This window comes from Haliotis cracherodii, unplaced genomic scaffold (genome assembly GCF_022045235.1).
Source record: "Haliotis cracherodii isolate W230 unplaced genomic scaffold, xgHalCrac1.p SCAF_24, whole genome shotgun sequence".
NCBI classification, from domain to species: Eukaryota; Metazoa; Mollusca; class Gastropoda; order Lepetellida; family Haliotidae; genus Haliotis; species Haliotis cracherodii.
In genome coordinates, this window is record NW_027266280.1 from 5,298,827 (window position 1) to 5,312,439 (window position 13,613).

General features: G+C 41.0%; 1 protein-coding gene across 1 annotated transcript; it reads right to left on the reverse strand.

Annotated features, from left to right (window-relative positions):
- Window positions 1–5,368: 5,368 nt before the first annotated feature.
- On the reverse strand, window positions 5,369–9,092 carry LOC139472507 (collagen alpha-2(I) chain-like). Its single transcript, XM_071254984.1, has 7 exons — window positions 9,035–9,092; window positions 8,452–8,490; window positions 8,204–8,281; window positions 7,630–7,692; window positions 7,190–7,255; window positions 6,892–6,930; window positions 5,369–6,471 (listed from the first exon to the last, which is right to left on the reverse strand). Exons 1-7 carry the CDS (start codon window positions 9,090–9,092, stop codon window positions 5,369–5,371), a joined length of 1,446 nt encoding a protein of 481 aa, XP_071111085.1.
- Between the last annotated feature and the right edge of the window lie 4,521 nt (window positions 9,093–13,613).

The window sequence follows — 13,613 nt, forward strand, 5'->3', positions numbered from 1 at the left end:
GTGTCACTTCAAGGTGAAACTATTGCAGCAGTCTTCATGCATGTGTCACTTCAAGGTGAGACTATTGCAGCAGTCTCCATGCATGTGTCACTTCATAGTGAGACTATAGCAACAGTCTCCATGCATGTGTCACTTCAAGCTGAGACTATTGTATCAGTCTGTGTGCATGTGTCACTTCATAGTGAGACTATCGCAACAGTCTCCATGCATGTGTCACTTCAAGCTGAGACTATTGTATCAGTCTGTGTGCATGTGTCACTTCATAGTGAGACTATCGACACAGTCTCCATGCATGTGTCACTTCAAGGTGAGACTACTGCAGCAGGCTGTGTGCATGTGTCACTTCAAGGTTAGACTATTGCAGCAGTCTCCATGCATGTGTCACTTCAAGGTGAGACTACTGCTAGTCTCCATGCATGTGTCACTTCAAGCTGAGACTATTGTATCAGTCTGTGTGCATTTGTCACTTCATAGTGAGACTATCGCAACAGTCTCCATGCATGTGTCACTTCAAGCTGAGACTATTGTATAAGTCTGTGTGCATGTGTCACTTCAGGGTAAGACTATCTCAACAGTCTCCATGCATGTGTCACTTCAAGCTGAGACTATCTCAACAGTCTCCATGCATGTGTCACTTCAAGGTGAGACTATTGCAGCAGTGTGTGCATGTGTCACTTGAAGGTAAGACTACTGCAGCAGTCTGTGTGCATGTGTCAATTCAAGGTAAGACTACTGCAGCAGTCTCCATACATGTGTCACTTCAAGGTGAGACTATTGCAGCAGTCTCCATGCATGTGTCACCTCAAGGTGAGAGTATCGCAACAGTCTCCATGCTTGTGTCACTTCAAGGTGAGACTATCGCAACAGTCTCCATGCATGTGTCACTTCAAGCTGAGACTATCGCAACAGTCTCCATGCATGTGTCACTTCAAGCTGAGACTATTGTATCAGTCTGTGTGCATGTGTCACTTCATAGTGAGACTATCTCAACAGTCTCCATGCATGTTTCACTTTAAGGTGAGACTACTGCAGCAGTCTGTGTGCATGTGTCACTTCAAGGTGAGACTATTGCAGCAGTCTCCATGCATGTGTCACTTCAAGGTGAGACTATTGCCGCAGTCTCCATGCATGTGTCACTTGAAGCTGAGACTATTGCAGCAGTCTCCATGCATGTGTCACCTCAAGGTGAGACTATCGCAACAGTCTCCATGCTTGTGTCACTTCAAGGTGAGACTATCTCAACAGTCTCCATGCATGTGTCACTTCAAGCTGAGACTACTGCAGCAGTCTGTGTGCATGTGTCACTTCATAGTGAGACTATCGCAACAGTCTCCATGCATGTGTCACTTCAAGGTGAGACTATCTCAACAGTCTCCATGCATGTGTCACTTCAAGCTGAGACTATTGTATCAGTCTGCGTGCATGTGTCACTTCATAGTGAGACTATCGCAACAGTCTCCATGCATGTGTCACTTCAAGCTGAGACTATTGTATCAGTCTGTGTGCATGTGTCACTTCAGGGTAAGACTATCTCAACAGTCTCCATGCATGTGTCACTTCAAGCTGAGACTATCTCAACAGTCTCCATGCATGTGTCACTTCAAGGTGAGACTATTGCAGCAGTGTGTGTGCATGTGTCACTTGAAGGTAAGACTACTGCAGCAGTCTGTGTGCATGTGTCAATTCAAGGTAAGACTACTGCAGCAGTCTCCATACATGTGTCACTTCAAGGTGAGACTATTGCAGCAGTCTGTGTGCATGTGTCACTTCAAGCTGAAACTATTGCAGCAGTCTCCATGCATGTGTCACTTCAAGCTGAGACTATTGCAGCAGTCTCCATGCATGTGTCACTTCAAGGTGAGACTATCTCAACAGTCTCCATGCATGTGTCACTTCAAGCTGAGACTATTGTATCAGTCTGTGTGCATGTGTCACTTCATAGTGAGACTATCTCAACAGTCTCCATACATGTGTCACTTCAAGGTGAGACTATTGCAGCAGTCTCCATACATGTGTCACTTCAAGGTGAGACTATTGCAGCAGTCTCCATGCATGTGTCACTTCAAGGTGAGACTATTGCAGCAGTCTCCATGCATGTGTCACTTCAAGGTGAGACTATCTCAACAGTCTCCATACATGTGTCACTTCAAGGTGAGACTACTGCAACAGTCTCCATGCTTGTGTCACTTCAAGGTGGAGAGAGAGAAAGAGGGAGAGAGAGAGAGTGTGTGTGTGTGTTTCTGAGAGAGAGAGAGGTACATACTTCAAGTGTTTCAACAGAGGTACATGATTTGTGTATCTGTGTGTGTGTGTGTGTGTGTGTTTGTGTGTGTGTGTGTGTGTGTGTGTGTGTGTGTGTAGGGAGGGAAGGGTGACATAGTCTTAGTCTAACGAGAGATGCATGCATCATAAACATTTACATGTGTGCGTGTCAGGTACTTCAAGTGTATCACCACATGTATAGCTTTTCAGATGTATGTGTATGTGCGTATGTATGCACCAGGTACTTACATCATAAATAGAGTCAGTACTAGCGAACACCTACATGTTTGTGTGTTCGTGGTATATATATCAATTATAAACAGAGACAGTGGTGGCAAACACGTGAGTGTCTATCTGTCTGTCTGTGTATCTGTCTGTATGTGTCAGGTACATCCTATCACATCTATCACATGGACATATGTTTGTGTGTCAGTTGCCCTCTTAACACATCGTCAACCAAACAACCCCCAAAGAACGGAGGGTCGGTGTTTCGATCCCCCGACCGCGTCCTACAAACACATGTACAGAGATACTCGTTGTTCTCACCAACACTAGCCCAGCAGCAAAGATAACTGGTCCTCATTCAAACGTACACATTCTTAAAAATGAATACAATTACAGGATTTAATTATTAACTTCAACTTTGTAGTTATATCATCCAACAACCAGCTTCTCATCAACAACATGCCAGAATATGGCAGTGTCGGAGTTAAATGTTCCTGTCGAGTTTTCTTAAATTCAACTGCTTGCCCGTGACCATTTCAAATGCCATACAAAAAAAAATTGTCACGTGTCTTACTGCCTGTAGCAAAATGCGCTTTTGGTGTATTTTTAAAATGAGGAAGATACTTTTATAGAAGAATGAGGTTCGTAACAAGAATGACAAATGGTGTAATACACCCATGAACTGTCCGAGATTAACTTAGTCTATTAAACCGTAGTTTATCTATCATATAATGATTATTAAACTCATTTCATGGTCGTATCGTTTGTGCCTCTCGCTTTCGTAAGCGATATTAGTATCTGGTTTTTGTAACTTATCATCTTCCCGAGGCAAGAGAGTTGACTGACCATGAAAGTCTAGTTTCCGACCTTGCCGAACTAGGCTGGTATTATGTAGTTAGATTTGGGCTGGACTAACGAGTCTATGCATAGTCCTCTTAAAATCGCGCACCAAAATCGAAATTCGGTTCGTAAACTGTTATGCAGAGTTTGAGTCGATTGCAAGTTTTGCACAGCATGTGCACCGATAACTCGCTGTCAACAGATATTTTCCAAATCTTTTCAAGTTTTTAATCAACGTGCTCACGTGATTTGATGCACTTACCGATGTAAGAGCCGTTTTATCACAACATAGATTGTCGATCAGATCGTCTTGACTGGGCGCCGCCATTTTGTTTGAAGCTAATGCAAGTGATACGATAGGTGGAATCTGATTGGTCCATAGGAGAGGCATAGCAGGGACATAATTCGTAAGAGCCACTGGTGGCGCTACGATCGAGCCCAGAAATTCCAGCCTAGTTCGGCAAGGGTGGAAAATGGACTTTTAAAGTAAGTTAACTCTCTTGCCTCGTGAAGATGGTAACTTATCGGCAGCTCCAAATTATTTGCGATCCTGGGCAGATCCTCACGCCGGCAGTAAGAATAATTTGGTCGGCAGCATAAGAGTTAATGTGCTTCATTCTCACAATGGATTACACCCAATCACATCACTGAAAGAGAGGTCACGAAGGCTATCAAAAATCTGAGTATGGGCAAGGCCGCAGGTGAAGATGGGATACCCCCTGAATTCTTTAAACAACCATCAGATCTCTTTGCACCATACTTGAAGTTATTGTTCAATAAGATTTTAGACATGGGTGTGTTTCCAAAATCCTTGAATTTAAGTATGATTATTTCATTATATAAATCTTGGTCAGTTTGTGAACCAAGTAATTATAGAGGCATTTTACTTCTAAATAGTATGGGAAAAATCTTCACGTCAATCATAGAAAAACGTTTTTGAATATGGATGGAAGTAAATGATTTACTGTCCGAGTCTCAAGCAGGGATCCGACCAAACTACTCTACTGTTGATAATTTGTTTCTTTCACAAGCTACTGCCAAACCAGAGGTCGCTTTTATTGTGCATTTCTTGACTAGAAAAAAAGCTTTTGACCATGTTAATATGGAATAAATGATGTATTTACTTTTTACTAAAGGGTGTCATGGTAAAATGTCTGTACTTTTAAAAAACATGTATGAATCAGTCAGCGCATGTATAAAGGTCAATAATGAACGTGCGGACTGCTTTATAACATCCTCCGGTGTACGACAAGGTTGTGTTGTAAGCCCTTTGTTGTTTATATTTTTCATAAATGAACTTGCCATAGATAGTTGCCAACAAGTGTAAATTGGCACGGCTCCCATGGCCGAAAGCTATGAACACACAATGCCATTTCGAAAGTGGTCAAATGTAACACACGTTATATTTGGGATAGCACTTTCTTTCAGAGGGGTACACAAGGTACATGATCTAGACTGCCAGTTGTCGGACTTTCATATTGTGGAAGCCTCGGTGGCTGATTGGGTTAGATCGCTGACTTCGTGTGCTGGCGATTACGTGCCTCACTCTGGCGGTGTAGTTTCGAATCCCGGGCGGGACTCAACCACAAAAAGTACGATAATCTGTACTTTACTAAGAAAGTGTTATCCCAAATATAACATTTGTTTCATTTGATCATTTAAATTGGCATTGTGTGTTCAATGTATGAAATGGTTTGCATGCCTTAAAGTATTATATGTTTCGGTTCCGTGGCAGTAATTTGTTACAGGCATTAATGTTGACTCACGTGGCAGGATTGTAATAAAGCGCTCATAAAATCACAAACGTTTGCCTATGGGGACTCACTGCGTCAGCTCGTGTAATTATTTTTTATCAACATCCCATGTGAAACACAACAACAATCAACTGTTACAAGTTAACATTTATTTCAAAGAGCTCACATATCTAGATGAAACACAGCATTAGCGCTCACAGCAAATACTCAAGTAACAACGTTATCAATAACAACAGTTCATCTACACATATGAAGGACCTGCAATTGTCCTAACACCGACTCAACATCTACATGAAACTAGGAGCGGATGAGGGTCCAGCTGTCCCAGTCGGGGCTCCAGAAGCGGCCATATTGGAAGGATTGTTGCTGTCAAAGATCACAGAATTCTGACCATTGCTGTCGAGGAGGTAATCGCCAAGGCCAAGATTCGAGCGAGAAGGCCCGAAGCCACCACCGAGGTCGGTAGAGTAGACATCAATTCCATTACGGAATATGTCTGAAGCGCCGTTGGTACCTTGATAGATGGGGCCGGAGCCGAGAGGATCTGGGTAGGTTTGGGCGCCAGCAAGATCGTTGTATGGAGCGCCAGGGCCGTTGTACAGATCCGCAGGCTGACCAGCAGGGCCGTTGTACAGATCCGCGGGCTGACCAGCAGGGCCGTTGTATGGAGCGCCAGGGCCGTTGTACAGATCCGCGGGCTGACCAGCAGGGCCGTTGTACAGATCAGCGGGCTGACCAGCAGGGCCGTTGTATGGAGCGCCAGGGCCGTTGTACAGATCCGCGGGCTGACCAGCAGGGCCGTTGTACAGATCCGCGGGCTGACCAGCAGGGCCGTTGTATGGAGCGCCAGGGCCGTTGTACAGATCCGCGGGCTGACCAGCAGGGCCGTTGTATGGAGCGCCAGGGCCGTTGTACAGATCAGCGGGCTGACCAGCAGGATCGTTGAACATATTTGGCCCTTGCTGATTGATTCCAGCTGAGGGAGGTTGGTACAGGGGCTGACCTCCGGCGGGTTGATCGAAGATTTCTTCATAGGGAAGGCCGACTTGATCTATGTGGTTAGGGATTCCTGTGTTGACACCGGGACCTGGCTGGTACACGTCGGCGGGAGCTGGGTAGGTGTCTACACCTTTGGTCAGCACAACAGCTGGGGCAGAGGGAATAATTTGTGGCGCCTGTTTCGTTGCGACCCTGGTCACAGCCGCTGGTGTTTTGTGATGTCCCACCTGTGTAGCGATCTGTGCAACATTTACGGGTCTCACCAGGCGTTGCCCCAGAAGACCACGTGCTCCGAGAAGACGATTTCTTAACGACAGGGCACCAAGGGTTCGGGCTCTGAGAGCGAGATTGAGACCGTGGTTGCGAGCCAGCAGTGGATGGAACAGTGCCGCTGTAAGAAGGAGGCATACAGATATTCAGTTGAACATTACTAGTAGCACAATTTCACCCCCTTAACACGTTTAGAGTCCAACACATTGATATTCTGGAAGGTGTGTATGTGTGTGTGAAGGAGTCTGGTATTAATCGAAAAATTGTCCCCGAAAATTCTTTAAAAAAATATTTAGGCTTCAGTCTCTTGAAAAAAAAGAAATTGTCTGCTACAAAGCATTACGTTGCAAGGTGTTAGAAAAATCAGCCTTATTGTTTAAAAAAATAATATATCTGTTTTTGCAGCTGTAGCTGGAAAGATATCTAATGTCGATGCACAATGCCAAAAGGGGACTAGATTATAAATGTCCACCATTATAAGTATCATATTGTCAGACACATAGTGATTTAGGTGTATCAGAAAGTCATAGTCTTGTTTTACCTGGGTGGAATGGGTGCAGGATGGATCTACGCTTCCTTTCTGTAAAACAGAGCAAAACAATCATTTTGACAGAATGTATTAGAAAGTACAGTTCTGTGATTGACAGAACCTACACTCTGAGGACAAGATCTTAAGACAATGAGTTAAATATTACACTGCCCCGCACTGTTATGATGCAGAGATGCCTAATACCAATCAGTGGATTGTCTGGTCCAGACTAGAGTCTTTAGCGGTTTCCGTCCTATTATTGGAATATTACTGAGCGCGGAGTTAAACTGTAGAGGCATATTGGACTTACTTCCTAAGGTGCTGTAGGCGTGATGAGATGACAGTGCATGTGCACCCATCATAGGGTGATCATATACTGAAATAAGTAGAACATTCATGACAAGTGAATTATAAATAACCATTTATATGTAACATAAACCATTTACATAATCACAAGAACTATCCACAAAAACAGAAACTATTGAAAGATTACGGGAATATCATACGCAAGTGCTTATGAATCACTTTCAAATAGTAATGATACCAGGTTTTTGCAAAATTGAACGTCTTTAGTAAGCGTTATTCAGACAACTTTTATCAAACTGGAATCAGGTAGTTCGCACTACATTAATATCTGTTTATGTTTTCTGTCTACTTCAATCATGTAAATCCTGGTAATCACAATGACATCGTGAATGTTTCTGAACTGAAAATTAACAAATTACTGTAATTAAGTATAGATAATCTTACGATGATCCACGTTGTCGCTGACGAAGGTCCGCCTGTTTGAGCCATGTCCTTGAGTGATTACCACTGGAAGGAGATCAAACATTGAATATTAAATAAAGAATATTGTGTATTCTACATATTTTAAAACATAATAAAGTTGAATAGAGTTACTTTTATATGAAACGCATTTGGCTTCAGTTTTGTTTCATATAATTGCTATTGCAAATGCATTGACCAATGTACAACACTTAATGTATATAACATAAACGTCTTATGTATATTAATATGGTTTCACATTTATATATTCCCAGACGTAAATGATGGTTCATCTGAAATGTATACCATTATTCTTGTCTTACGAACGTGATCACGTTTCCATTGTTTGTTAATTCTGAACCTGATCTATAAGTATTGGAAATGCTCTTATTAGGACATCTAGTCAGTGAGCATATCATAGCCTGGGACATTTTCCCAATATTCGGAATCGAACCCGGGCCATCTGTGTACGAAGCCTATTAGACCACCTGCCGCCCAGTACTTCAACATCTTTTCAATCAGCCTATTGAGGAAAGGGTTGAAGATGAAGATGACTCACATTGATCTGGTTTGTCTGGTCTTTCGTATACACGAACAAGTCTATGATGTCCGTCCCTCCCAGGAATAAGACGATAATCTGAAACATTTGTTTGGTTGATGCTAACATGTGACATGTCAATACATTAAAGTAACTTCAAAAACTTCTATTTCATAAATATTACTGACACGAAAAGACTGATTTAGTAGATTTAACAGGTTAAAAGTGTTTTAAACATTACATTAACAACATATGACAACAATATTTACCTGGTGAGCCATAGTCGTAAATCGGTCGGATACGCAAACCTGAAAACGAAGACAGAATTCACTTGAGCAGGAGCTGAAGTCTGTATATGGAGCGAGGCGCGACACCAGTGGAAGTGGAAATGAACTCGCAATTGATTGTAATACAAACAATGATGAAGGTGATGCTGAATCTATACGTTAAACAGAACAAATACGGACTGGGGTGTCATTAGTATTTCTTTCTGTAAACATTTTGGAATGAACACGTTCACAAATCTACGTTCACGAATCAATGTAAAATTTTGAGTGAGTGATTCGGTCTGCCGCTTTGAATATTTGTTTTAGTTATCACGGCGTGTCAGTTTGATATGGGAGGAAATCCCCAAGTGATGCGGATGGGGATGTTCCACTTTGATGGAACCACGGTTATGTAGGTCCGTTGTGAAACCAACGAGTATGGTGCTGACAAACCTAGTAATATAATGGGATCGAATCTGTCATTGGTACCATGATCATTAGCATTGCAAAAAATGTGACAAGTAACAAAGCTGTCTAGAGTATCCTTTTGCAATGACAGAAAATTAGTGATAGTAGTTGTACTCACTGTTGATTGCTAGAATCCCAACGATCACCAAGAAGGCCACAATAGTTAGCTTAGACATTTTTCCAAAGAGTTTTATTATCTGAAAATACAAGGAAAGGTCATGGAACAATACAACCAATTGAATATGTACAATGGGTAACAATGGGTAACAATGACTCTCAATGGGTCTCAGGAGCAAATAGCATTAGTTACGTTGCATCATGATATTATCAAATACCAGAAACCAGTGAAAGCAAAGAAAACAAAGATTGATGACATCAGACAAACTGCATTACATTAGAAACGATCCAGCTTAAATATCAGTATTCGTGTGACCCGTGAAGATCCGGATTACAATCTTCACGATCCATGCTTGTCATAAGAGGCTACTTACGGGATCGGGTGGTCAGGCTCGCTGACGTGGTTGATGCATATCATTTTATCCCAAATGCGTACATCGATGCTCATGATATCGGTCACTGGATTGTCTGGTCCAGATTCGATTATGTAGCAGGAATATTGTTGAGTACGGCGTGAAACAACAAACAAAGAGTACTCGTGTAGATCTAGTACTCGTTAGTCTGTTGTTTAACGCCACAATATCTTAGCTATGTGAAATGTATATCCAGTGATCGATATCATGAGCATCGATGCACGCATTTGGGATAAAATTACATGGATCAACCATGTCAGCGAGCCTCACCACCCGATCCCATAAGTACCCTCTTGTGACATGAAGAGGATCGATCTGGGCAGTTGGGATACGATGACATCAACATCAAACAAGTCAGTTAACTTGACCACCGTTAGTCGCCTCTTGCGCCAAGCAGATTTCAGTACGCGAATGGAAACCAAGATATGTATTGACAAGATTCAAGCTGTGAATTGAACCAGTACTGTTACCATGAAAAGCTGCTGCAATGTCTGAGGGCAACTACCAGCTTACCTGATGCTGTGTTGTTGACTGTACCTTTGAGAGGACAAGTGACGTTCATTTGACCACTGGTCACTTATATATACCCCGGGACGAGTCATACTGACCTCACATTGCGTCATCACATTAGGTACTTAACGCGTGTCCAACATATGTCACCATAGAGCTGGTATTGTTATGATCAGGCCCGGTCCGCGGGCAATGCTTTTGATATATGGGTTAGTTCTAAACAAATGGTTCACTGTCAATTAAGCGAAATACTTTGTTCATTGTAGTCTCTGTTGACGTGACTAGATTTAGGACGACCAACGTCACAGTGACGTTTGTCTGGAACATACATCCGTGTAGTGCTATTTAATAACATTTTTGTGTCAAATTACTATTATCGTTACGCGATATTTTATCTTTTCAAAACTTAAATTAATGTACACAGCATTTATTAGTATTAGTAAGTAAGACTTGCAGATGTTACTTACATTGGTGATGTATGAGAAACACTGACGGGACTGTTCTGATTGTTAAAAGAATTTATGATTTTGAAATTTGACGAAATGTATTGTGCCTGTGTGACAGTGGTAGACACTTTATTTGTTTTTATTATATTTCCGAAACGACAAATGACTGTGGCATTATTGCCTTTCCTCCAGCAACATCCGCTCAACAGATCATCAGCTCGTGCCGTCCATTGTTTACTCAGAGATCCTCGTTTAACCCTTAAGACAGGGCATGCATTGTGATCTCTGTTTTAGATTTATATCAAGCTTCAGGTAAATCAATGACTTTTTAGCGTTCAATAAAGGTCAAAAAACGAATACCATTCCGCTGACTTACCCACCTAAACGAGAAATATAAGAGACCAGTAAAACAGCCTCATCTGTTTCATATTTAGATCTATACATTAAGCTTCAGAGTGACAAAAACATATCCATGAAACTGAATGACAAGAGTGATGGCTTCCGCTTTCTGTCGGTCAATATTCCAGCAGCTCCAGCCTTTTGTGTCTACATGTTATATACTTTGGTGTTTAATCGAGCATCTCTTTCGACGAAAAGTTTCAAGAGTGTTACACCACGCTTGATCAAAAGTTGTTAATTATAATTATTATGATTTGTTTGTTTGTTGGTTTGGGGTTTTTTTTGTTTAACGCCGCACTTAGCAATATTCAAGTTATACGACAGCGGCCTGGGACTAATCGAATCTGGACAGTTCAGTGATTGACACCATGAGCATCGATCCACGCAATTGGGATACGATGATATGCATCAACCAAGTCAGCGAGCCTGACCACCCGATCCCGTTAGTCGCCTCTTACGACTACGTTCTGCACATCTATGCATTTCTTTTGATATTTAGTTGTCAATGTACATATCGCATGCTCTGAAGCTGTGAAGTAAACATATATAAATGTATATACACCCATTACTATATGTACTTTAGACCTGTGGTCTCTCAGTATTATGAATAAACACATACGGAATTTATCTTTTGATATATATTTAAGTTTGTAAAATAAACATGATGCAATCATCTTCTTCAGAGAGTGGCGTTAATCACGTTGACAATTACTCTCATTATAGATTGCAGACTGCAGTTAACACAGACGCTTTGATACAAACAAAAACGATCACAAATGACAACAACATAAGTTATCCAAATCACGAATAATGTTCTACCTATTTGCCTAGGGGGACCATTACGGATGGTGTAAGTGGGGCTGAATATGACATTTGTGGTACGGATATGTTGACACAGATACAAATGCCCTGATACATATTTTAACCATGTTTTTGAGAGATATGTCAACCATGTTGATGAACTTAGGGCAAGAAGTTGAATCATGTCGAAATAAGAGTCGATATCGGCACGGTCTCTGTTGAATATTTCATGTTCGTTCATTAATATTTTTTATGTATCCAATGTTGATAGCAAAATAATCACGTAAAACATCTCACATAAACAACACGTATTATTTTGGTTTCAAGGTGTTTAGATTTTTTTGACGTTGCAGAGACTGAATGTTAAGAAACCAAACTTTGTTTTTGTTGTTTTTTCTTGTACAAAGAAGATTAAACAGACGGTATTTCATTAGAACAACAATGTTCATCTCCCTTTTTTAAGAAAAACATTATCGTATCATTATGATAACTGGGGTTATTAGTTTTTAGGCGAAGGTGATGATGACGGACTATAAAACATTGTAAACGCATTTATTAAAATCACTTTCAGCGGAAGAAGCTGTGAGGGGAAGATGCCTCAAGATGGACATTGATAACGTGTCCAGCTTTCTGTCCCTTGATATATTTGAGTCTTGTGTCTGAAAAACTGAAAAGACAAGCAAATGATAAATGAACGAACAAAATTAATGAAAAGGAAAATGGTCAACCCGGGGACAAGCATGTGTAAGACATCGTGGAGAAGAAGCTAGCATTCTACGTTTGGAAATAATTTTGAGAAAAGATGCCATGCCTAGACACAAGAAAACTGTTCATCTACCACCACCACCACAACCACAACCACAACCACAGAACAGGGGCTGGCAATTTAACATTGGAAGTGGGGAGGAGATGGGATATTTTAACGAGATTAGCAAAAAAATTATTCTTTAAATCCTTGAGCCTGCTTTTAATAAAAGAAGAAACCTTGTAACAATGTAATTTTTGGGGGTGCCAATTTCACTTTTGATTTCAAGTGGGCTGAAGCATGCATATTTTTTTCAAACATATTCCGGGACAATTTATTTTTATGCAATAAAACACCAGCCCCTCACTCCTCAACGTCTTTACAGATATAGCTTCATTGATCAGTCGACAGCCCGTGCTCGAACATGGTTGGAAAGCATTCAGGGTAGTAAAAAAATCACACATTTTTTACTGTTGTCCCACTCTTTTAGAAGAATCTTACCACAAATTCCTTCATGATCTGTTACTTTAACAAAATAATAAAAGCGACAAAACCCTTTCCATATTCATAAGAAATCTCTACAAAAGCAAAGTCGATTGTACGATTCCGACTATATCATGAGCATGTGTTTCTGAATCATATGAATTGTTTATAAAATGTTAAGAAATATTTGAAATTTTTAATCCATTGAAATGGTGAATAGCAAACAACAAGAAGTAATTGTAAGAAGAGAAGAATCGGTGTGGGTCTGACTGATTTGTTTCTACAAATCACAGCTTGATAAACAATGATGCCAGTGACATGTGACATCTAGTGGTCTTATTTGAGCAATCGGTTGTCTATGTCCAGTTTTCGATCATCCATTTTATGTCAAGTCAGTGAGTTCATGTAACTATTGTCTATGTTTGTCATATATTACTGAGCTTCTGACAGTTCGTGACTAAGCCTATATAGTCATCATCGAATGCAATACGTGACACCGCTGTCAATCAAATTTGACAAATTGTTTCTTAGCGATAAGCGTGACAAATGTTATCCTACCCCATTATGTATGTATGTATGTATGTATGTATGTATGTATGTATGTATGTATGTATGTATGTATGTATGTATGTATGTATGTATGTGTATGTTCTAAATTGTGAGTACATATGGAGGTCAGTCGCGATGGTGTGAAATGGTGTTTTGCGTCGTGTCCAAGCTAATTGCACTTCAATAGCAATCTGCATGCACGTGTGTGGGTGGGTGTGGGTGTGCGTGCGTGCG